This window comes from Mytilus trossulus, chromosome 9 (assembly GCF_036588685.1).
Source record: "Mytilus trossulus isolate FHL-02 chromosome 9, PNRI_Mtr1.1.1.hap1, whole genome shotgun sequence".
In the NCBI taxonomy this organism is placed as follows: Eukaryota; Metazoa; Mollusca; class Bivalvia; order Mytilida; family Mytilidae; genus Mytilus; species Mytilus trossulus.
The window spans coordinates 45721852-45749017 of NC_086381.1; the positions used below are offsets into that span (position 1 = coordinate 45721852).

The 27166-nt window shown below is 32.6% G+C and overlaps 2 protein-coding genes across 3 annotated transcripts; one reads left to right on the forward strand and one right to left on the reverse strand.

Moving 5' to 3' along the window:
• Positions 1 to 3578: 3578 nt before the first annotated feature.
• On the reverse strand, positions 3579 to 13066 carry LOC134682989 (GTPase IMAP family member 9-like). The gene is made up of 4 exons (XM_063541965.1): positions 12895 to 13066; positions 12275 to 12409; positions 5706 to 5843; positions 3579 to 4561 (listed from the first exon to the last, which is right to left on the reverse strand). Exons 1-4 carry the CDS (start codon positions 12953 to 12955, stop codon positions 3633 to 3635), a joined length of 1263 nt encoding a protein of 420 aa, XP_063398035.1. The 5' UTR covers positions 12956 to 13066; the 3' UTR covers positions 3579 to 3632.
• Positions 13067 to 13378: 312 nt separating this feature from the next.
• On the forward strand, positions 13379 to 24282 carry LOC134682990 (GTPase IMAP family member 4-like). Of its 2 annotated transcripts, XM_063541966.1 has the most exons (4): positions 13379 to 13461; positions 19410 to 19537; positions 21456 to 21578; positions 22186 to 24282. In XM_063541966.1, exons 1-4 carry the CDS (start codon positions 13454 to 13456, stop codon positions 23457 to 23459), a joined length of 1533 nt encoding a protein of 510 aa, XP_063398036.1. In that variant the 5' UTR covers positions 13379 to 13453; the 3' UTR covers positions 23460 to 24282. The 2 variants fall into 2 exon arrangements, with proteins under 2 accessions (XP_063398036.1, XP_063398037.1); XM_063541967.1 differs by lacking the exon at positions 21456 to 21578.
• The last annotated feature ends 2884 nt before the right edge of the window (positions 24283 to 27166 follow it).

A 27166-nucleotide genomic window follows, 5' to 3' on the forward strand; every position in this document is an offset into this window, starting at 1 on the left:
CAAAAGTGATATTATTTTCGAAGGGTATAATGTTTCGCGGTGCTGTCTTGCCATGGCTTTGTTGGGCTTCTTTGAATGCTTTTTGGCCTTGAATGTGTGTCCCTAATATTTTATTAACTGTGCATTTGCATTCAGATATCGCAGTTGATTTACGTTTTTTGATTGAGTTAAGACTGCCAATTTATATTTTATCGTGTGTTTTTCTATGTTGTGATGTTACGCTGTTGTTTCAGAAAAAGGGAGAAAGTTTTGTACCATTAAAACGTTTAATCTCGCTGCAAATGTTTGCACCGGTCCTAAGTCAGGAATCAGATGTACAGTAGTTGTCGTTTGTTTATTTAATTTATACGTATTTCTCGTTTCTCGTTTTTTATATAGATTAGACGGTTGGTTTTCCCGTTTGAATGGTTTTACGCTTGTAATTTTAGAGCCCTTTATAGCTTGTTGTTCGGTGTAAGCCAAGGCTTTGTGTTGTAGGCCGTACATTGACCTATACTGGTTTACTTTTATAAATTGTTATTATGATGGAGAGTTGTATCATTGGCACTCACACCACATCTTCCTATATCTATGAAGCAGAGGAAATTTAGTAAAACAAACAAACGTGTTCTATTCGTGAACTTTCACATGAAAAATATACTTTGAATTAAAAAATAAAAATAATGATTAATTGTCAATAAATTGTCACTTTGTTTGAAGACAGTACACTTTTTTAAAAACGTGTGTATTATCTAGTTAATTAGTCTTCACCCATTGACTTTATTTAGTCTGCACGGCATTAAACTATCTGATTATAGATTTTGTTTTGTATATTTGTGAAAATTCGAAATTTCCCCCTGACAAAAGATCAGACAATAGTTTTAAGTCGACTAAACTAAAACACAATTGAGAAGGCGAATGAGGAATATGTCAAAGAGAAAACAACCTGACAAAAAAGCAGACTACAGTCGAAGGCCACAAATTGGTCTTCAATTGTGCGAGAAAAATGCCGCACCCGGAGGTGATACTCAGCTGGCCCCTAAAGTACTTGTGTACTAGTTCAGTGAAAATGAACGTCACTCTTAACTTCAAAACATATAAATGAACCAAAATTTTAAAAAAACATAAAAGACAAACAAAGGTCAGATGCTCCTAACTTGGGGCAGGTGTAAAAATGCAGCGGTGTTTTCTGAAATGCTCTTCAACTTCGTACTTTATTTGGCCTTTTAACCTTTTTGGATTCTAGCGTCACTGTGTCTTGCGTATACACAAAATTTAGTCCTGGTATCTATGATGAGTAAGTTATATCATGTTTTGTTAGATACCATCCTCCCCTTATACCTGTAGACAATATTTACTTATGAAATATATAGAAAAACGCCCAGTAAAACTCAGTTTAAAATTCAGCTTCTGATGGCAGTTTTGACGAAAGACATTATTGGCCAACTTTTACTACTTAGACATATTAGACGTGTAAAACCACTTAAAAATCAATATTTTATTCGAGACATATATATATATTATACAGTTATATTGTAAAATATGTCTACATGTATACATGTAATTTTAAATTTTGTTTATTTCATTTGTCTGTATATGGAAAATAAATACTTACCTTTACTACTGGCTGTGTGTTTCAACCATATGTTCAGAATCAGATATGTATGGTCGCAACACTCACTTTAAACTAGCTGATCATTCAGTATTATGAATGTCAGGCGGCAGCTGTATTCCATGTAGTACATTAAAATGAAAATTAACCTTCACTTTTCCAATTTTCTCTCAATAATTATTAACCTTTGTTATGTTTGACCTTAAATTTATATTTAATAGAAGGTGACTGACGTTTATATATACTTCCTTACAATTTTACGAATGATTTTGTACATGTATTGTTCGTCTAATACAGTTGCATAAAAATATCTGCAGTTTTATTACATATAACTTTATACGAATGAAATCGATATTACGATCGCCAAGTGAAGCAAACAAAAGTTTTAATGCTTGCAATGTAACATTATCCTTTGGGGTGAAAGTAAAGACAGGATTGCTAGTAGTCTAGATTGTGTATGCATGGAGAAATTGTGTAAACATGGGAACATATTCCCAAGTATTCGTTTATGTTTATGTTAAGTACAAGGACCTGAGTTTCATACGCAATTAGGTGATAATTACATCAACTAAATAGCACCTTTTTCTCCAACTGTCAATTCACATAACATTACAAAAATGATAGCCAGTTGTCGAATTCGTCATGACAAGCAAATACTGTGAGGGTCTTGAATTAAAACAAAATACTATTGAATTTATTATTATATGCTTGTCCCTATCAAAATTCCGATAACTCATATCTGGTTTTATTTTATGTCCTAAAGTTTATACTTGAGTTAAAAATACGGCGAAATTAATTTGATGGTAAATATTTGGTATCATCTGTTTAATATATTTACAAATTTTAGATATCATACTATATAAAGACTATTATTTTGTATGCAAACCTGTGTATGGTTTTAAAAAAATGGATGCCCGACACGAGCTGGGTTTTTTTAAGTAATTTATGTTGTTGGGTTGCTGTGTTATTGGCGAATATACTAAAACCTTTTCTTGTAAAAACTAGTCAGTTTTTTTGTTTTTTTTTTTATTCATTATTCATTTTTTGTTTAAAGTCGGATCGAGGTAAATAGAAAGCTATAGGACAACCAGTCATGTTACATAATAGTATGTCTGTAACATATGATTTTTGTAATAACCACAAAGGTTATGATAATATCTTAAAATAACAAGTTATCTGAAAGACTTAACTATACATTATATGTAGGTATATTGAAATCGACAACCAAAATTGCAAATCCTGAGAAATCTGCATTATTTGCATGTTTCATGGAACATTTTTAGACTCAGCTTCACGCTCAGATCTCGGCATGAACAATCAGTCATTGATTAAGTTGAATAACAGGACGTCATATCGATTTCCTCAATGTTACACACATTGCACCTATTATTCAGTTTTCACCTACTTTTATTAGGATCCAGAAACAAAGTTCATTTTCTGTTTATTAAAAGATCTATCCTTAATGATTATAGTTCGACTTAAATTTTTAATCCGACCTGAATTATAGACAACCTTATTAGACTGACTTCCCAACAACACAATGTTCTGTAATGAGAAGTACCAAAAATAAATCTTGGCGTAAATAGAATCCGTAACAAAAGAATAACTAATGATTTGTTTATTTTCCCGTATATTAAAAAGAAATCTTATTTGTCAAGGCATACTTTTCTTTAAGAAATAGCTGTCTTGAACATTTTTAAAATCCTAATTCCTAAAAAATAAAATATGAGTTCGCGACTATCTTGTCTTATTTTACAAATCAGGTGCAATATCGGTACTCTGATGAGTATAAATGATCATTTTATTTAACTTTCAGAGTGAGGATTATTCTTTATAAAGGTACAGTACAAAAACAAATGTTATGTAAAGGTTAATTATATTGATACCGGTAAGTAGAACATGTTACCACGCCGTTGTTGTGTTGTCATGTAAAAACACTTCACACATGTTTATACTGTTTTGGCAAGATTTTGTGTTAACTCTAATCTATAACATGCAGTCGTTTTCTTTCAAACAAAGCATAATCTGTACACGAACAAATTTATTTGTTTAATTTTTGTTTAGCTTCTTTCAGTTCATTCTCAAGACGTTCCTTTTCTTTTTCTAAATTCCTTGTATCAAAATTCTTGTCCTCAGTCTCCCATTCGTTTGTCAGTTTTAGACAGTAAAGCTCGTCTGTTTCTATAATTGTACTGTCTAGTTCCTTTCTCATCTTCCTCCTTTCTTTGCGTTTTATTTTATTTATTTCCTCGTTTTGCTTTTCCTTTTCTACTTTAGCTATTTGCATTAACCTTATTTCTAAATTACTTTCTGCTTCCAACAGCATTTTGTTCGTAAAGAAATGTCCTTCATTTTCTAGTAGCATTGCATGAATCAATAGAAATAACTCTTTACATTGTTTTTCTTTCGATGCATTGTCTGATTTGTTATCAAAGGCTATATAGCGGTTATTACATTTATACAGTAATGATTTCAGCTCAGGAGTTGAATCAACTATGAACTGATCGAGGGAGATATTATCTTTAACAAGATCATCTTTTCTTGTAAAAAGAATAATGATATATCTTAATACGCCCTCTCCAAAATGATCGACAAAATATTGAACAGTATCTTGTTCTTCCTTAGTGAATCTTCCTATCCTAGTAACAAGTACAACAGCATGTGGCCCGGGTAAAATCATTTCTGTACATTTAACTAATTCATTTGAGATATTTCCATTAGTAAATCGAGTATCAAAGAGTCCTGGGGTATCTACTACTGTTATCATTCTTCCAAATCTTGTCGCTTGTGATACCTGGCATTTGTCAGTGACAGACTCACCAGAAACAGCAGAATGGAAGACATTTGTATTTAGAATATTATTTCCGGTTGCACTTTTACCGGACCCAGTTTTACCTATAAGCAAGATTCGTCTTTCAGCATTTTCTTCCATATTTGCAAGGGGAGAATTTTTCTCAGTCCACTTAAAATCTGAAATTAAGATATTATGTAACAAGCATGAAAATTGTATTTACTGCATTAAATGTATGTCCATGAATATAATATATCACTGGAATTTTACTTGTCAATGACCACTAGTGACTGATTACCTTTTCGGGGAACTTGATTTCGTCTTGTTGGTGGATTTGTTTTGTGTTTCATCTGTCAGTCAGTGTGCTGGGAGAGGGGGGTCTGTTTCATGTTGTAATATTTACTGCTTTAATTTTTTACCCATATTCAACCTTTCAAACATCTGTCTTTTAAAGACGTTTCAATTTTCTAATGCACCGTATTATGCCTTATGATGTGTCATTTGAAGAAAATAAAGGCATTAGAAGACAACATATCAAGTATGTGATGTTATGACTGCCTCCACCATTTTGCATTATCTACAATAACTACTTACACTGCCGTGATGTTAAACGCCCACAAAACATTAGTCCATTTATTTAACAGTAATGTACGGGAAAATAGGCAAAACAATATTTTCAAAATGAATCTCTTGATACCGCCCTTTGTCCAACTTTTATAAAACCAAATGAAGATTCGAAATGGTTATTGATGTCTTAATAAAATTGAGAATTGAAATGGGGAATGTGTCAAAGAGACAACAACAGAGGGTCACCAACAGGTCTTCAATGTAGCGAGAAATTCCCGCACCCGGAGGCGTCCTTCAGCTGGCCCCTAAACAAATATATGCTAGTTCAGTGATAATGAACGCCATACTAATCTCCAAATTATACAGTTATCATCGAAATGGCATCGCCGACAACGGCGTCACCAACAAAAGAATCATGGTCGTGTTGTCTTGCTATTACGATAAAATCTCTTAAGTCCGACAAAAAAGATAACAAATGTATTGATTCAACACAATTGAGGAACAAAACTTCAACCTATTTTAAAAATCAAAATTTGTGTTAAATACATCACATGATGTAAACATGTTCGCGTTACCTTCATGGTAAACTGTGATAAAATTACACTGCAAACAGTCTATTTGTCAATCGTTACTCGTTTTAAAAGAAAAGACACATACAGTGAATTCTACACCGACCTCGTGTAGGGAAGTGATCATGCTTGCTAAATTTAAAGATATTTATCTGCATGTTATATACGTTAATTTAAAAAAAAATACCTGTTTTGGTTGAATTTCCATGCTGTGTTAACTGCGGCAATGTAGTGATTGGTATGTCATCGTGACGTAGTTCACTGCACATATCACAGTACTTGTCGGCAACATAATTTGTATGTTGACATTCATCACATTTCCAAACTTGAAAAATGTGAAATGTGCACGTTTACACTAATATGTACATCTTATTATGTAGGACAGAAAAAATTGAATTGTTAAATTGCATGCTCAACTAACTACTCATTGGTTTGTGAGTAGACTGGCTTTTCTACCTCATGAATAGATTACCTTACATATATTTGACAAAACTCTTTGGAATTTTGCGTCCTCAATGCTGTTCAACTTCGTTCTTTATTTGACCTTTTGTACATTCTTTGATACGATCGTCACTGATGAGTGTTTTGTAGACGAAACGCGCATCTGACTTCAATATAAAATTTCAATCCTGGTATCTATGATGAGATTATTTACAAATAGAAGCACTTCGTATTGCATTGACTTCTTCTTTCTCTTAAAATTAATAAAAATATTATATTCTTGTCATTCATTATGTCACATTGAAGTGCACAACATTGTACAGGTATCGATCGTGTTTTCTTTCTTTGTTGTATTGGGTTTTTTTTGTCAAATGAAAAATGCCGTTACGAAAACATCTTTAAATCCACTGAATCTGATATTGATTAATGCTTGAAATCAAGAACAGTAAATAATTTAGACAAGATTGACTTAGTTGTGTATTCCTTATATGACTTTTTTTTAATAATTTTAAAAGACATGCGTGCTCTGTGAAGTTTACAACACCTTTTTTTTTATTCTTAGTAAAATAACCAAACTCATTTCCAGAAGTGTTTTGTTATAGCTAGTAACATGGTTACAAAAATACAAATTATGGTGCGCCTATCCGTTTGCAATCCAAATACTAGTATACACAAACGCGGCAACAAACAACTAGTACAAGGGCTGGGATATTATACGTTATGTTTACCATATCGAATGTTTGCGACTGTCCAGTGTGATGTCCATTTTCCCTAACAGATTATATATATTTTTGTTAAAAGTACAGCTGAAGAAGTATTTGACAAAACTTTTAGGAATTTTTGGTCCTCAATGCTCTTCAACTTCGTTCTCTATTTGGCCTTTTAAACATTTTTTTTTAGATTATCACTGATGAGTCTTTTGGATTCGAGCGTCACTGATGAGTCTTTTATAGACGAGACGCGCGTCTGGCGTATATACTTAATTTATTCTTGGTATCTATGATGAGTTAATTCGCCTTCAGATTTTGTATTTTTGAGATCTTTTAGTCAGTGTGATGTCCATTTACGCTGAACAATAGTATCTCAATAACACATAGCTGAGAGAGTGAGAGAGCAGATTGTTACCATTGTCAGCCGAGGCGAAGCCAAGGTTGACAATACTTTTTCAAGGGGTACCAATCTGCTCTATCACCCTCTCAGCTATGCGTTATTTAAATTATTATACTGAATGTCCTATCAGTATTGTCTTTTACAGATTTATTTTATTTTAAAAGTATTTTCTTCGACGTTACGGACATAACAACGTTACGGGTATCAGAAGAACAAAAAGAGTTAAGCAAGATGTTTTATTTGTTTGGTTTTTTTTTATTTTGACAGTCGATTAATATAATTTGAGGGAAAACGTAGAACATAAGCAATAATAATATATTTAATTATTTGATGTAAATTTTATTCATTGTTCTTCAATCAAAATTGAGCATTTTAACGTGACGTATAATTATGATAATAATATAAATTATTGTTAAAGATACAGCTGAAGCCCGCCTTCAGATTTTGTATTTTGAGCTCTTTTAAATACTAATTAGTGGTCTTGGGCTGTTCTCTGCGCTTTTGATCGGATTGTTGTCTTTTTGATACCTTCCCCGTTTTTATTCTCAATTCATACTACAAATATTCTTACTTACGTAAATTATAGTTTATTTTTATTTCTGAAACACTAATTAGCTACATGTAGGCCAAGTAAGGGTGATTGTTTGTTTGTATTATGACGAAAATTAGCATTCAATTTTGAGACAAATATGCTATTCTTTATAGATATAAGAAGATATGGTATTATAGGAGTGCTGATAAGACAATCCTCCATCCAAGTCACAATTTGTAAAATTTAACCATACTAAAATACGGCTTTTACCACGGAGCCTTGACTCACATCAAACAGCAAACTATCAAGGGCCCGAAAAATATCATAAGTAAAACCATTCAAACGGGAAAACTATCGGTCTTATCTGTATAAACAACGAGAAACGGAAAACACTTATGAACCTCATCAACAAACGACAGATTCAAAATGGAAAACCGATGTGTCAAATATCTTTTTTCAGATTAATTCAAGGAAATATACATTTCTGCATGTTTTCAATAGAATTATGCATGGAACGCTTATATCATTTAGATATAGTTATCATCCATTCATGTCAAATATCATAATATTTTATATACTATATATTATATACCAATGTGTTATTTAAGGTACACATAATCACGCGGGGGGGGGGGACTTGCTATGTAAAGAGCGGTAGTGACAAAACTGCTCAATAGGTCCCTTTTCCATGCTCCATGATATATGCAAAATGGTGAGAAATTCAGATTAAATATATCAAAAGGTTGATATTATAACTTGTTTGATTATATCATAAGTATCTGAAACTGGTCTAGATATCAATATTTATTTTTCATGAGGATAAATTACAGTTGTAAATGCATCAGCTATTCAGCAAACCACTTAAATTTTATTTATCCTCCAATGGGGTGTTTTCAGTTATGCTAATAAAATTGCGAAAGGAAATGGTGAATATGTCAAAGCGACAACCACCCGACCATAGAGCAAGCAACAGCCGAAGGCAACCAATGGGTCTTCAATGTAGCGAGAATTCCCGCACCCGTAGATGTCCTTCAGCTGGCCCCTAAAATATGCATAATAGTACAGTGATAATGGACGTCATACTAAACTCCGAATTATACATATAGTATAGATGTAATTAATCCGACTAATTAGACATTTGCACCTAAATAACATTCAAGGGTTTGTATAGATGAAACATGATAACAATTATTACAAGAAAGTCAATAGTGTCACTTCCTTTAAAAGGGAACGGCAATGTCACATTTTTTTATTTATATAAATAAAGGCAACGGTAGTATAACTTGTTCGTAAGTTATAAATCGATTGAGAGAAAACGCACCCGGGTTACAAATTAAAACCGAGGGGAACACATTAACTATAAGTGGAAACCTGAAAGTGTTACATCTTAGATGTTCCTTTCTGGCTTAAAATATTTTATAAGAATTGTAATCACATTTTCTTCATTATGAAAGACATAAAAGGGGTATAGACAGGAATGTGTAAAGAATGTGCATTTTTATTTTTGAAAAAGTTAGATGTGATTATTGTGACTGTTTAGCTACTAAACATGAACGTGATAATAAGCCGAAAAAAAACCATTCTAACGTACTAGAAGATGCGAAAGATCATATATCTATAGTTCTGGGTTTTTTTCATGACAGGGTATATATTTTTGATACATTAAATACATGAAAAGGGTGGGGTACTTAATGTCTCAGATGCTTGGGAAGTTGAATAAAGAAAATCAATAATTTAGAAGTAGTAAATAAGCAGCCTGGTGAATCGCATTCAAATTTTGTACGATCACGGAAAATAATTGAATTAAATTGGATTAAAAAATTACAGACAGTTTACCCTCTCGGTCTAAAAGAGGGACGAAAGATACCAAAGGGACAGTCAAACTCGTAAATCTAAAACAAACTGACAACGCCATGGCTAAAAATGAAAAAGACAAACAGAAAAACAATAGTACACATGACACAACATAGAAAACTAAAGAATAAACAACACGAACCCCACCATCTCAGGTGCTCCGGAAGGGTAAGCAGATCCTGCTCCACATGCGGCACCCATGATAATATCATGGGAATTGGTTATATATCTAGAACCAATTCCGTTAACATTTTCGATATAGTTTCTAAAAATGTTCGTAAAAAACGTTCTCACGGTCGTAGAATAAATCGCAATCAAAGAAAATTTCGGGCCAATCATACCAATATTTCGGACCTAATTTCTATTTCAAAAAACAACGGCAGACATTATCTGTTAACAAAACTCTGTTCGTTACCGGTTAATAAGTTAAATAAAATTTTGGAGGATTGCAACACAATTTCATATAGCAGTCCTAAGTATGAAATTGTTCAAATTATTATGGCATATTGTTATTCTAAATTATTTCCCAAAATTGATCGCCCTGAAGATCATAAAAAACATTTTATTAAAATTAAGTATGTCAATAAAGGCTTTGATTTTGTAAATATTGCCGGTATATTTAACGACCATTCTGTTAAAGAACAAATTCCTGGATATTTTGACAATACTGAGCTTCCTCTTTTGTTATAAATTTACAAGAAATCTACCCGGAAATTTGTGTTTAATTATATTCAATTGTGTAAAGATGTTAATATCAGTGAAAATACATCTACTTCATGTAATTGCAGTAATTCCGAATATATTTATGGACCCATTTCCCATGTTATAACACGAGATCTTAACATCGTTCAAGACCAAGAGTTAAAATCATTCCTCAGTAAAGGACCTAAATATCGTCCCCCGTCAATTATTAGTTGAAATGAGTGTCGTAATATCATCCACGACTCAGTCCATACTTACTGTATGAAATGGATAAAACGGAAAAAAGCTGACAAAAAATCTTTGGGCTCTTTTTTAATTCAGTATTGAAGATAGTTGATATACGTATTCAACATTTTATGGAACATTTTACTATTAACAATAACCACAATAAATCCATTTTTCGTATCAAACATAACCTAAAAGAACTAGCCTAGGGATTTGTTTTTGTCCCGGCCGATAAAGCTGCTAATAATATTATTATTGTTTGACGTAAATTTTACATTGAGGTTCTGAAAAAGGAAATCACCAATTCACCAACATTCCAACTGACTCCATTTTCAGAAAACGAAATCTGTAACAAATATAAACTTTTAGCCACCGCTTTACAAGCAGAGCCAAATACAATGAAAGTCCCAACTATGTATTGGCTTCCGAAGCTACACAAAACCCCTTACACATATAGATTTATTTCGTCTTCAAGCCATGGTTCAACTACGAAATTGTCTATTCTTCTTACCAGCACACTTGGTACAATTAAAAACCTGATAATAAATTGTTCAAATAAGGCCGTCGAAAATAGTGGAATAAATTACTTTTGGAGTGTCAAGAACTCGTTGGAAGTACTTGATAAATTGCATGCTTATATTGGTGATTTTGAATCTGTTCAAAGTTTTGATTTTTCTACCCTGTATACCACATTGCCTCATATTCTCATTAAGAAAAAATTCACACACCTAATTAAATCGGCATTCAAAAAATCAGAATTTGAATATATATGTTCAAACTCTTTGAGGTAATTTTTTAGTAGCAATAAACCAAAAAAACTATGTTAATTGGACATGCTTTGATACTATATATGCCCTTGAATGTTTACTAGATAACATTTTTGTTCGCTTTGGGGCTTCCGTATATCGTCAGATTATCGCAATTCCAATGGAGACTAACTGTGCACCACTTATTGCGGACCTGTTTTTGTATTGTTATGAGTTACAATTTATGACCAAAAAAAAAGCAAAGACCCATCGAAACAACATCTGACAAACAAATTTAATAATACTTTTAGATATTTGGATGATATTTTGGCTCTCAATAATGACGACTTCAGTATGTATATTAATGACATTTATCCTATTGAACTTACTTTAAAAAAAGCTTATACTAACAATGACCACTACCCTTTTCTCGATCTTGATATCTATATCACTAACGGAAAGCTGAATACTAAAATTTATGATTTTTGCGCCTGTCCCAAGTCAGGAGCCTCTGGCCTTTGTTAGTCTTTTATTTATTTTAATTTTAGTTTCTTGTGTACAATTTGGAAATTAGTATGGCGTTCATTATCACTGGACTAGTATATATTTGTTTAGGTGCCAGCTGAAGGACGCCTCCGGGTGCGGGAATTTCTCGCTACATTGAAGACCTGTTGGTGACCTTCTGCTGTTGTTTTTTATTTGGTCGGGTTGTTGTCTCTTTGACACATTCCCCATTTCCATTCTCAATTTTATGTGATATTAAATTATCGATACGAATTGATCATTTTAAAAGAATGATATGTTTAGCTTTAAAATTGGTCATCGACTTCTCAAACGGAAGGTCAAGGTGCTAGCACGTTGTTTCGTCACATATAACCGTGACGCAGCTAAAGATCTGTATATCGACGAAACAGGTGCATTTAATATATTGTTACAGAAAAATGAAAACGAAAACATATTGTCCAAGTTAAGGCTGCTTGTTGTCCATAATGAGATTCACGTACAAACATTTCACTATGAATTTGTTAAACATTCTCACATAGACATTCAAATTGGATATTTTCACTATTATCATATAAGTAATCACTATTATTTCAGTAATCTTATCACTAAGAAAACTAATTCTTATTTGTTAAAAGTACTCACCGAGAATTTGATCATCATTAGACAGTGCAGCATCCATATGTTTATCATGATTGTCTTGCATTCTGTCTCCGTAACAGGCCTGGCAGTATCCTCCATCACACTGGTTCACAAATGTACACAATTTACACGCCCATCCTGTATTTATAAGCCACTATTTTAGGTTTTTTTAATATTTTTACGACACAGGTTATCTTCACAAGGATAACATTCTAAACACCCTTTAAACAGACAGGTATGATCAGCCAGAATTAACAGACCGTGTAGGGCCTTTAACGACACCTTACCATATGAACTATGTAACTAACAGTAATATTGTCTAGCACAAATTTATATTGAGAACTATTGAATTGACCTGACAAAAGGTTACTTGAAAATAAATAGGGATATTCCTGTCAATAATCTTATATGAAACCATAGATCCGAGATGTTCAAGTAAGATTACAATCACGTATGTAAATTACGTATAACGTTGTATTTGATTTAAAGAATCCTGCATTTATAATGTAGAAACGAAATCATAGTAAAATGTTTGTTAGTGTGATATCATAATGGTCATCAAGAAGCCTATATATGGATACTTTTTTTTTCTTTCTTATACAATTACAATATATTTGCCATACCTGTGTCATCAGCATTGCCCCAGCTACATGTGTCTAAACTTAAAGCACCTTGGTCTTCCATTTGAGAATTCAATGACCAAATATTAGAGCTTCATATGTCAAACAATCAACATATTCAATGCAAATCGATGAGTTTACTTATTCTTACTTCTTAAACAACAATGAATCAAGGAAGAAAATATATTCTAAAAATAAAATTTTCAAAATTCCGAAGGTCTAATTTTAGATGTTTAGTTCAAACTATGATGATACGTTAATTGATACTTTAAATAGCACAATATATATAATATATATAGTATGAAAAAAATATTATCAGATGTTATCATTAATTATAGCTAGGGGGATATTATCGTTGCATGTATAATTCTATTGATAACAAGCATTGACCTAGTTCTTGAATCGTAGAAAAGAAAATTTCCATTTGTCAATCTAAACATAGATATATGAAACATTGGTTTTCCATTAACTTCTATAAAACCTATAAATAAATCATACTGCGTTTGTTGTATTATAAAAGACCTGCACATACATAATATTGTCATTTCTTTAATACATCAACATGGAAAGGTAAGGGTTATTTCTCTTGATTTCTTTGATTATTTGATTGTTTCGAAAATAAGTAATCAAATACTTTTTTTCTAATTTTATAGTAAATGATCATGAAACTATATATCTTTTGTTTGATAACAATGAAAGGTCAAAAACTAACAATTACACTGAGTACTAGTATATATGCACAAACACTACCAAAATATGACGTTATGAAATCATCTGAATGCGACTGTAATAAAGTCATTATTTGATGGTTTTGTAAACACAGATGCATTGAGATGATTACATAATATCATAGTCTGGTTGTGTTTATAATGACAATAACTAATGATTTTACCACAGATGCATTTAGATGATAACAGAACTTCATAAAATTATGAATAGAAATGGGGAATTTGTCAAAGAGACAACAACCCTTCAAAAGAGCAGACAACAGCTGAAGGCCAGCAATGGGTTTAAATGCAAAGAGAAACTCACGCACCCGGAGTAGTCCTTCAATTGGCTCCTAAACAAATATGTATACTAGTTCAGTGCTAATAGACTTTATACTAAACTCCGAATTATAGACAAAAAATTAGAATTAAAATGCATACATGACTAACAAAGGCTAAATGTTCCTGAGTCATAGACTGTTTGTATTTATAATGACATCAAATAATGACTTTATCACAAATGATAAAAGAAACTAATATTCTGGTGGAGATTTATTTCCCCGAGGGTATCACAAGCCCAGTAATCAGCACTTTTTGTGCTGACATAAATTGTCATGAATAGGGTTATATTTATAAATGTACTGTTTACAAATATTTGATTTTTTGGAAATACTAAGGCTTTTCTACCTCAGGCATAGATTACCTTAGCTGTATTTGGCAACACTTTTAGGAATTTTGGTCCTCATTGCTCTTCAACTTCGTACTTTATTTGGCATTTTTTACTTTTTGGGATTCGAGCGTCACTGATGAGTCTTTTGTAGACGAAACTCTCATCTGGCGTATATTCTAAATTTAGTCCTGGTATCTATGATGAGCTTATTTGTTTATGAAATTGAGAAAGGAAATAGGGAATGTGTCAAAGCGACAACAACCCGACCATAGAGCAGACAACAGCCGAAGGCCACCAATGGGTCTTCAATGTAGCGAGAATTCCCACACCCGTAGGTGTCCTTCAGCTGGCCTCTAAAAATATGTTTACTAGTACAGTGATAATGGACGTCATACTAAACTCCGAATAATACAAAATAAACTAAAATTAAAAATCATACAAGACTAACAAAGGCCAGAGGCTCCTGACTTGGGACAGGCGCAAAATTGCGGCGGGGTTAAACATGTTTATGAAATCTAAACCCTCCCCCTATACCTCTAGCCAACGTAGAAAAGTAAACGCATAACAATACGCACATTAAAATTCAGTTCAAGAGAAGTCCAAGTCCGATGTCAAAAGATGTAACAAAAGAAAATAGATAAAATGACAATAATACATACATAACAACAGACTACTAGCAATTAACTGACATGCCAGCTCCAGACCTCAATTAAACTGATTGAAAGATTATGTCTTCATGATATGAATATCAGGCACAATCCCTCCCGTTAGGGGTTTAGTATCATACTATCATAAGATATATGAGAAGAACATAACCCGTTTCATGCCAATAACAGTTTTTATACGACCGCAAATTTTGAAAAAATTTTCGTCGTATATTGCTATAACGTTGGCGTCGTCGTCGTCGTCGTCGTCGTCGTCCGAATACTTTTAGTTTTCGCACTCTAACTTTAGTAAAAGTGAATAGAAATCTATGAAATTTTAACACAAGGTTTATGACCATAAAAGGAAGGCTGGTATTGATTTTGGGAGTTTTGGTCCCAACATTTTAGGAATTAGGGGCCAAAAAGGGCCCAAATAAGCATTTTCTTGGTTTTCGCACTATAACTTTAGTTTAAGTTAATAGAAATCTATGACATTTTGACACAAGGTTTATAACCACAAAATAAAGGTTGGGATTGATTTTGGGAGTTTTATTTTCAACAGTTTAGGAATAAGGGGCCAAAAAAGGGCCCAAATAAGCATTATTCTTGGTTTTCGCACAATAACTTTAGTTAAAGTAAATAGAAATCAATGAAATTTAAACACAATGTTAATGACCACAAAAGGAAGGTTGGTATTGATTTTGGGAGTTTCGGTCCCAACAGTTTAGGAATTAGGGGCCAAAAAGGGACCCAAATAAGCATTTTTCTTGGTTTTCGCACCATAGCGTTAGTATAAGTGAATAGAAATCTATGAAATTTAAACACAAGGTTTATGACTATAAAAGGAAGGTTTGTATTGATTTTGGAAGTTTTGGCCCCAACAGTTAAGGAAAAAGGGGCCCAAAGGGTCCAAAATTAAACTTTGTTTGATTTCATCAAAATTGAATAATTGGGGTTCTTTAATATGCCGAATCTAACTGTGTATGTAGATTCTTACTTTTTGGTCCCTTTTTCAAATTGGTCTACATTAAGGTCCAAAGGGTCCAAAATTAAACTTAGTTTGATTTTAACAAAAATTGAAACCTTGGGGTTCTTTGATATGCTGAATCTAAAAATGTACTTAGATTTTTGATTATCGGCCCAGTTTTCAAGTTGGCCCAAATCGGGGTCCAAAATTAAACATTGTTTGATTTCATCAAAAATTGAATAATTGGGGTTCTTTGATATGCCAAATCTAACTGTGTATGTAGATTCTTAATTTTTGGTCCAGTTTTAAAATTGGTCTAAATTAAAGTGCAAAGGGTCCAAAATTAAACTAAGTTTGATTTTAACAAAAAATAAATTCTTGGGCCTCTTTGATATGCTGAATCTAAACATGTACTTAGATTTTTGATTATGGGCCCAGTTTTCAAGTTCGTCCAAATCAGGATCTAAAATTATTATATTAAGTATTGTGCAATAGCAAGTCTTTTCAATTGCACAGTATTGTGCAATGGCAAGAAATATCTAATTTCACAATATTGTGAAATAGTAATTTTTTTTTTAATTAAGAGTTAGCTTTCTTTGTCCAGTATAGTAAGCAAGAAATATCTGCAAGAATTTTTTTTAATTGGAGTTATCTTTCTTTGTCCAGAATCAACTTAAATCTTTGTTATATACAATATACAATGTATATTCACTTTTTACTACCAACTGATAAATTTAAATAATCTTTACCATTCAGTGATAACAAGCAGTTTTTTTACATCATGTATTTAAATGAGTAGTAATTGTTGCAAACTCCATTAGAATATTTTAATTGAAATTAGTTTTGGAATAAGGGAAAGGGGGATGTGAATAAAAAATTGGGTTAAATTTTTCTCATTTGAAATTTCATAAATAAAAAGAAAATTTCTTCAAACATTTTTTTGAGAGGATTAATATTCAACAGCATAGTGAATTGCTCTAAGAGAAAACAAAAATTTTAAGTTCATTTGAATACATTCATTCTGTGTCAGAAACCTATGCTGTGTCAACTATTTAATCACAATCCAAATTTAGAGCGGAATCCAGCTTGAATGTTGTGTCCATACTTGCCCCAACCGTTCAGGGTTCAACCTCTGCGGTCGTATAAAGCTACGCCCTGCGGAGCATCTGGTTTTTTAAATAAATATGTTTAGTTCCGATGCAAAGACCCTATAAGTGAATCAATATTAAAGCCAAAATATGCAATCTTTAATGACCTGACAACAGTATGGTAACTATCTCTCTTCTAATAAGTCTGTTTAAAGGTTTTGTAAGCTTTTGGGGTGAATACTGACATTTTTGTGCTTTGTAAAGAATGTTACCATAAAAGATTGGATGTGAAATACCTGAACGTATAAGATGTCTGCATATTGAGTTATATTTACGAATTATTTCCTTATACCGGTGATAAAATTTAGTAAATCTTTTGACCAGTTTGTGATATCGAAAACCCTGGTGTAATAATTTTTCAGTTACTGTTATACATAAATTTCTCTCGCTAAAATCTAATACGTGGTTACATACACCAGCGAATCGTACAAGTTGAGATATATAAACACTATAAGATGGTGACAACGGCAAAATGTTTGCTGTCGTATATTGGTATCACGTCGTCGTCGTCGGCGGCGTCGTCGTCAGCGTCGTCCAAAGACGGATAGTTTCCGGATAATAACTTAAGTATAAGTAAATAGAAACCAATAAAACTTTAACACAATGTTCATAACCACAAAAGGAAGCTTCGGATGGGTTTTGGAGGTTATGGTCCCTTATGTTTGGGAATAAGGGGACCAAAGGGCCCAACACAACCATTTATCTAGTTTCAGGACAATAAGTTGTATATAAGTATTTCACTTGTTCTGAAATTGTACCGCAATGTTTAATACCATAAGTCAAATGTTGGGATATATTTTAAGGGTTATGGGGCAAACAGTCTAGGAATAAAGGGCAAAAAAGGGGCCAAAAACAAGCATTGTTGTAGTTTCAAAAAAAAAAATTGAAGTTATCTTTCTTTGTCCAGAATGGTTATTGAATAAACTAAAACCAATGATTTATGAAATATTCTTTGAAAATTTGAGTTATCTTTCTTTGTGTTGAATAGTAGTTGCAACAACTTAAATCAATGCTATATACAATATACAATGCAATATTCACTTTTACTACCAGCTAATAAATTTAAACAATCTTTACCATTCAGTGATTACAAGCACTTTGATAACCATTATAGGGTTATGCCCCTTTACAAGTGGAAAAATTGAAGATTTTTTTAGTTTCTGTTCTCTTAACTTAATGTAATATAAAAAAAAAGAAGATGTGGTATGATTGCCAATGAGACAACTGTCCCCAAGAGACCAGAATGACACAGACATTAACATGATTAACAATTATATAGGTCACCGTACGGCCTTCAACAATGTAAGTTTGTCTCAAATTAATTTAATGAAATGTGTATATAATGCTTATTACCTCTAAACTCAGTTCAATTCAATTTTTGGCAGCTTCACTTTTACATTTCTTGAGTTATGTCCCTTTATCAAGTTTTGTGCTAGCGGGGACATCATCTGTTTACTTTTTTAGAAGTTACTAATAGTTAATATTAATTTTAACCATGACTGTATGACATTTTAATTTTTAATATTTTATGATGTATATAAATGAGTAGTTATTGTTGCAAACTCTATTACAAATTTGTATTGAGATCAGTTTTGGAATAAGGGAAAAGGGGAGGTGAACAAAAAAGGGGTGGGGTCATTTTTTCTCATTTTAGATTTCAGAAATAAAAATTAAATTTCTTCAGATTTTTTTTTTAGAGGATTAATATTCAACAGCATAGTGAACTGGTCAGAAGCAAAACAAAATATTTTAAGTTCATTAGACCACATTCATTCTGTGTCAGAAACCTATGCTGTGTCAACTGTTTAATCACAATCCAAATTCAGAGCTGAATGCAGCTGAAACGTTGTGTCCATTCTTGCCCCAACTGTTCAGGGTTCGACCTCTGCGGTGTATAAAGCTACGCCCTTCGTAGCATCTGGTTATCTTTGATTTTGTCTTTTGATTTGGGACTTTCCGTTTTGAATTTTCCTCGGAGTTCAGTATGTTTGTGGTTTTCCTTTTTGCTTTCTGTTGTGTATGTAAATATATCATGTAGATGTTGAAGGGCATGGAAAGGATTAACTGTATTATTATCTGAGTTACTTTCTGAAAATAAAGAATTATTATCATACGAGCGATACTCATAATATGTTTTGACAACAGTAATGTAAGTGAATGGCCGTGGCAAAGACTCAATTGCAACTTATATATGTTATATGAAGATACATAATTGTTAGTCACATTCCTGTTCTAATGTGTATTCCAATAGTGTTTGATTTTTTTTCCACCGGTAATTAAGGTCACCGATACATGCCAAAGAGAAAAACAAATTATGACAATGTCTTGTGAATGTGAAACTACTAAACTTCTGTTTCATTATATCATTTTATCATCTTGTAGTGAATGGATGTGCAGTGTTTGTACTTTAATGAATAATGCATCTAATCGTACATGTGAGGTTTGTTTGAACACAAAACCATCATCTGCAGACACTTGGTCAATGCCTCAACAGAATACTGCTTCCAGTGGTATGTTTTGCCATATTTCTTAAAGAGTATATTCTCGTTGTCAATAAATGTACAGACACTTACTTCAGTGGTTGTCGTTTGTTTATGTTTTACATATTTGTTTTTCGTTAATTTTTTTATATAAATAAGGCCATTAGATTTCTCGTTTGAATTGTTTTACATTGTCTTATCGGGGCCTTTTATAGCTGACTATGCGGTATGGACTTTGCTCATTGTTGAAGGCCGTACGGTGACCTATAGTTGTTAATGTATGTGTCATTTTGGTCTCTTGTGGACAGTTGTCTCATTGGCAATTATACCACATCTTTTTTTTTATATTACCAAACAATTGTATATTTCATTTTGTTTTCTGTATCGCTTTATATAATTGAGTGTCGTACAGCTATTCCAGTCAATATAAGATTATCGGCCTAACTTAAGATAGCGCTACAGTCTGATAATATTTTGGTTAATTTTTGGTATCACAATATATTTAAGTATTTATCCATCTGAACATTTTGTTAACGTCCCAGAGTGATTATCATATCACACAAGGAGTAAATTAATAAGAAAAATATGTAAATAAACGCAAATCGTAAGTACTATCTATATGACATGGAAAAGTGCATATGGGAAAAGCTAATCTTTTAGTCTTGATACTGAAAGTCCCGTTGTTAATCTCTGACCACAAGATAAAGTTTGTCACTGTACTGTATGAGGTCTTCTCTTGATATCAGGCATGCATTACCTGTGAAAGGGGACGAAGTCTGTATGATTTTTTTTTAATTCAGACTTATTTTTACCTCAAAATCTGTCAACAAAGATACGGAAATACCGTAACGTTTCCGATTTTGGTTGGGCAAATGCTGGAAAATTGAAGTCTGAAATAATAGTTAACGATCTTGAGTTCATTAGTAGATTGAAAATTTTCCCGTTTTTTGTTAGGTTTGTTTTATTGATATTTCTACAGTTATAGGATTAAATTCTCAGTTTTTCGTGCTGATTTTGATAATAACCTAATCTATTTAATTCCTCGATATTTCTGACAGATACTCCTGGGTATGTTGGTCTGCAGATGAAATGGATTTCGAATTTGAATGCATTTTTGACATGTATTCAAGTTATAAGATAACATTCATCTTCAATAGAGCTATTTTTAAAATTTGTACATGGTCTATTATTGTTATCATCAATATGATATCCTCCTGTGTTATGTTTTTGGCAGCTTTTTGTCTTCAAACCCGTGTCTCTGGTTTTTTATAATTTCAATGTGTTTCTGAATAAATTCATAGGCCTTCAATGATGATTCTGAGACACGAAGGTGTAGCGTGTGAATGATCAATTAATAAAATCAAAACTAATTTCAACATGTTCAAATACTGTTTCAAATGAATGTTCTATTCTTATCTTAATTGGAAGAGCATCCTTTTGTGGCAGTTAATGAGGGTTTTTTTTCTTTAATTGATAATACCATACATTAATATAGATTTAGAAAGAGCAATACTATTTTAGTTTTTAAATATGGAAGCGATTTTGAAGATCTATTAAGTAATTTTGCGAAATTGGTTTTCATAGACTGTTTGTTGAATTCGAAGAAGTTAGATTGTAGTGCTAATTTAAACGATATAACAGGAATTTGAAGATATCTATATATACATGATATAAAAACAGTAAGTTTTATACATGAAATGTCAGTCAATTACAGCTATTTTTCTAATGCATGTAGTTTGAAGGTTAAGTTAGCTAGTTTGCTTTGTCTATTTAAATGTTTCCTAAGCATTACATAACATTATACAAGCTGAAACCCCACCTGTCTTTTGAATGCAATTGTAAAACTCAACTACAAAAAAGTTATTCACACAAAACATCAAGCTATCCAAACCTTTAAATTTCATGCATTAGGCAAATAGCTGTAACTTATCTTTGACATATTTATTAGAATGGAGCTGTCCTGTATGCACATACACAAACAACGGTGAAGATCTGATCTGCGGGATATGTAATAGTTCACGTGACGCTAGAGCTACAGAACCAGTAAATATCCCTGATTATTTGAACAGAGGTAATTTCGTTGAATATTAAAGACAATCATACAAACATTGGTTTTCATAATTTACTCTACTGAAATGTGTAAATTGTGATGGTTTTGTAACTACATTTTCTTTATAACGTACACTATTTTAGCAATTATAACCCTAAAGATGAGTAAAACATTTAATATTGGTTAAACCATCAACGATATAAGACTGCATACAAATTATTTATTGTGGTGGGTTTTGGGGTTGGTATTCTTTCTTGCATTGAACTTTTCTTTTAATCAATAAAACTGCAAGTGTGGTAAAACTCATCAATTATAATCTGGAACTGATTCCTTGAAAACTTCAATTAAACTGTTGTTATCTCAGTTCTATTTTATATGGAAAAATACTCTTTATATGTAATCAATTTTTCAGGTCGTTAATCTAAAAATCGTGAATTATCCAAATAAAATGAACTTTGCAACTAATTTTAAAATCCAAATTTAAAATAAAAATGGGGAACATATAAAAATCAACACATTGACCAAAAAGCAGGTAACACAAATGTACAATGCAAGTTTGTCGAAATTGTTCAGTGAACTAGACCATGTGTATAAAGATCAAGTTATTCAAAATTACCTCTTATTTTAGATGCAAATGAGAGACCAAAGTTCAGTGGAGTTAAGGAATCAAATGAACTGCGAATTGTAATTATTGGAAAAACCGGGACAGGTAAAAGCGCCACCGGAAATACAATCTTAGGCAGACGAGAGTTTGAATCTAAAGTATGCGGAGCCTCTATAACAAACAAATGCCAGCTTGGAATGAACACCAGATTCGGACGCAAAGTTGTGGTTGTGGATACTCCTGGACTATATGATACAGGGATGACAAACGAGCAAGTTACCAAGGAAATAGTAAAATGTATTGGGATGACTGCACCAGGACCACATGCTATTCTGCTGACGGTAAACGTTGGTCGATTTACAAAGGAAGAACAAGATACTGTTAAACATTTCGTTGATCATTTTGGAACTGGTATGTACAATTACCTCATGGTTGTTTTTACAAGAGCAGATGATCTTGCAGACGATAATGTAGACATAAGGGAGTATGTCCAAAATTGTCCCCAGTCACTTCAGGCAATTCTCAAACTTTGTGACCACCGATATATCCCTTTTAACAATAAACTTTCTGGTTACAGCCAAGAGCAGCAAGTTAAAAATTTGATAGGCAGCGTGGACGATGTTGTACGGAAACATGGGGGTTTTTGCTATACTAATGAAATGTATGAAGAAGCCGAAAAAACACTGCAAAGACGTGAAGATGAAGTAAAGAGACAGTTGAAGGAAGAAGAACGACGAAAAGTAGAAACTCTTCATCGCCATCTTCAAACGGAATTTGATGAAAAGTTTGCGTTGGCGAATGAGGAAAAAGAAACGCTTGCAAAAGAAATAAGGAAAATCGAATTGGAAAAACAGACAGCAGAATCTCGGGAAGCAGAGACAAGAGATCAAATAAATGCGTTGAAAAATGAGTTGAAAGATTGTAAGCAACAAGAAGAAAACCGAAACAAAGAACAAGAAGAAAGGCTAGAAAGAAAGCTACATGAAATGGAAAGGAAACAAGCCGAGCAATTACAAATGCAAACCAATAAAGCAAACGAAGACCGAATAACACAACTACAGAAACAAATGGAAGACAACGAGCGCAGACAAGAACAACAGATAGAGGATTTGAGAAAGGAAAACGAACAGAAAGTGCGTGATGTTGAAGCAAGCTATCGGAAGCAACAGAAATCTTTACGTGATACCTCTAGAAAAGGGATCGAAAAGGAAGGGGATGTATTTTCCCAAATATGGACTGGAGTCAAAGGAGCAGCAAAAGTAGTTGTTGAAACCGTAAAGAAATGTTCTATTATGTAAAAGAAAGTTAACTTCTTTGAAATGTTTTAACATTTATGTGGCTTAAATTTATATATGTTACAGTGAATTTGTATAATCAGTGATTATGTAGAATCCCTGAAATTTTCAGGGATTATGTAGAATCACTGGCTAGTTTAGTGATTATGTAGAATCCCTGAAATTTTCAGAGATTATGTATAATCACTAGAAAAAAGGTCAGGTATTCTACATAATAACTGAAATGAAGAAATAGTTGTATTTACAAAGAAAGTTAATAAAAATAAAATAATTTATTCTATAAAATCACATAAAAACATCATAATAAAGTAACAAAAATTGAAACAATATATCAAAATGATAAACTCATTTTTTTTTAAAGTTGGGCACACTATATTAAAATGTTAAACACAATATCTTAAAATATTATGCTTCACATCTGTTTCTACCACAATATCCACATTCTAACATCTTTTTCTTGCACATATCGAATCAGATTTTAACAACACGCTTAAGAGAAATAAAAAGTTCAGTAAAATCATACAAAGGTACACCCCCCACAAAAAAAAATATAAATTGGAATTTGCAATTTAGAACTGGTTCGAGCAAGAAAGATAAAGATACCATTGTTTTGTGGTCAGGCAATATCCCTTTTTAGACCGTTTTTTGAAAATTGCCATTATGTTTTTTGGGTTTCCCTTTTCTTTTTTTATCCTGTCGAAATTGCTATGAGAATATGCAAGCCTACTCCTAAAGTGTGTTCTACTTGTCAAGTTCTGTCTGTTTTCTATACATTTAGATGCCTAAGTTCTCACAGTTTGAAATTCTTGCAAATTGTTCTTTGAACTGTGATATCTTTATAACTAAGTATATCCGGAGAATACTTGAATGTGTCATGTTTTTTTCTGATACACAAATCACAAGCATATATCAAGCATGAATTTTATGCCGATTCTTGTAACAAAGAGGTTTAGATTTGAGTTCACGTTGTACTCTACGTTCTTATTTATATTCGTTCGGATCATTTTCAATGCACTTAATATTGTGTGAAATAGATTATGAATTTTCTGCACACAATTTGAAATGACATGGAAAATAATATTTTTTATGGAGAAATCTGTTTGATTTGGACTAAATGACAATTCAGTCTTGGGGATCATGGATTTATTAACTTATTGAAATAAGGTTTTTAACAAGCTTTCATGATATGTTAAAAAAAACGCGTAAAACCAGAACTCCAAGGAAATTCAAAATGGAAAGTCCGTTATCAAATGGCATAATCGAATGCTCAAATACATCAAACTCTTATAAAACAATTATAATGATCTTCACTAGGAACAGGTATTGTTTCATGTAACTTTTCCTCTTACGTGTATGACAGTCGCATCAAATTCTATTATATTGACAACGATGTGTGAACACATAATAAAGTAATACACACAAGTTTAAATATAGTGATAACAAAAATCAAATCTTTGAGAAATACGTTTGATTTGTCCTTAATGACAATTCAGTCATTGAGATCATCATAGTCATGGATGCCTAAATTTTATAAAATGGAAATTTGAACAACCTCAGGCATAGATTACCTTAGCCGTATTTGGCAACACTTTTAGGATTTTTGGTCCTCAATGCTCTTTAACTTCGTACTTTATTTGGCATTTTAAACTTTTTGGGATTCAAGCGTCACTGATGAGTCTTATTTAGACGAAACGCGCGTCTTGCGTATATACTTAATTTAGTCCTGGTATCTATAATGAGTTTATTCACAATACGTGAAACAAAATAAATTTACTGTTTACAAAACTTTGAATGTTTCGAAAAACTAAGGATTTTCTTATCCCAGACATAGATTACCTTAACCGTATTTGGCACAACTTTTTGAAATTTTGGATGCTGAATGCTCTTCAACTTTTTACTTGTTTGACTTAATAAATATTTTGAATTGAGCGTCACTGATGAGTCTTATGTAGACGAAACGCGCGTATGGCGTACTAAATTATAATCCTGGTACCTTTGATAACTATTTACACCACTGGATCGATGCCACTGCTGGTGGACGTTTCGTCCCCAAGGGTATCACCAGCCCGTGGTGTAGTGGTTAGTGCATCGGACTACTAACACAAAGGTTCCTGGTTCGATTCCCGTTTGGGATGAAAATTTCAGGAACTCAATTTTCGACTCTCCCTTGACACCATCTGCGAGTATGGTCTTGAGGAAACGATGATAGTCCGTCGGAAGGGGACGATAAATGGCTGACCCGTGTTAAGAGAAAGTCATATCTCTTGCACGTTAAAGACACCCTTGTAGATTTCGACAAAGAGTAGGCTAATGCCGCTACAAGGCAGTACTTGCACCCGCAAAGTGGAAAGGGATTAATATAAGTTGCAAAACTTGTTTCCCAATCCACTATAAATAAATATGTTTGAACTAAACAGCCCAGTAGTCAACACTTCGGTGTTGACATGAATATCAATAATGTGGAATTTACTGTTAACAAAACTTGGTATTTTTCGAAAAACTAAGGATTTTCTTATCCCAGGCATAGATTACCTTCGCCGTATTTGGCACAACTTTTTGAAATTTTGGATAATTAATGCTCTTCAACTTTTTACTTGTTTGGCTTAATAAATATTTTGATATGAGCGTCACTGATGAGTCTTATGTAGACGAAACGCGCGTCTGGCGTACTATATTTATAATCCTGGTACCTTTGATGTCTATTTACACCACTGGGTCGATGCCACTGCTGGCGGACGTTTCGTCCCCGAGGGTATCACCAGCCCAGTAGTCAACACTTCGGTGTTGACATGAATATCAATAATGTGGTCATGTTTACAAATTTACTGTTAACAAAACTTTGAATTTTTCGAAAAACTAAGGATTTTCTTTTCACAGGCATAGATCACCTTAGCCGTATTTGGACAACTTTTTGGAATTCTGGATCCTTAATGTTCTTCAAATTATTACTTGTTTGGCTTAATATTATTTTATATGAGCGTCACTGATGAGTGTTATGTAGACGAAACGCGCGTTTGGCGTACTAAATTATAATCCTGGTACCTTTGATAACTATTTATCCCTAAGGAAAATTCAAAGGAAAATCCCTTATTAGATGGAAGAAGCAAATGCTCAAATACATCAAACGAATGGAAAACAACTGAAATGACAGGTACAGGCATCTCCCTTTGTAGAATATATGGTGGACTGAACCTGGTTTTAGAGCTTGCCTGTTTGGCATATTATTCCTCTATATTGACAGCAATGGGTGAGCAAACCAAACGAAAATAAAAGGTAAAATGTCAAATTTTGATACAGCAGTCAACAGTTTGCAAGAATATCAAAAACTATAAAATCTAACAAAATTTCAACAAAGAATTCAAAGTGGCATACAGACACTCTATGGACAAAGCACAAATGCAAATATAGAACCCAAAGGAAAAACATATGACCACAGCATAATAACACAATGGTTTGATGTATAAATACCGAGCCACGCTAAAAGGATATAAGCAAAAATATAAACAGTAAAGGTAAAAATGTATAAAGACAAACCAAATGAAACAAACATTTAAAAAAATCTTTAAAACGATAAACAACATAAGTACTTAGAATGTATACCAGGGATGGGGTAATCGTAATCTTTAATCGTAATCGATTGTAATTGATAACATTTTATTCAGTAATCGACAGTAATCTGCAGTCGAAGACATTTTCGATTGCATGTAATC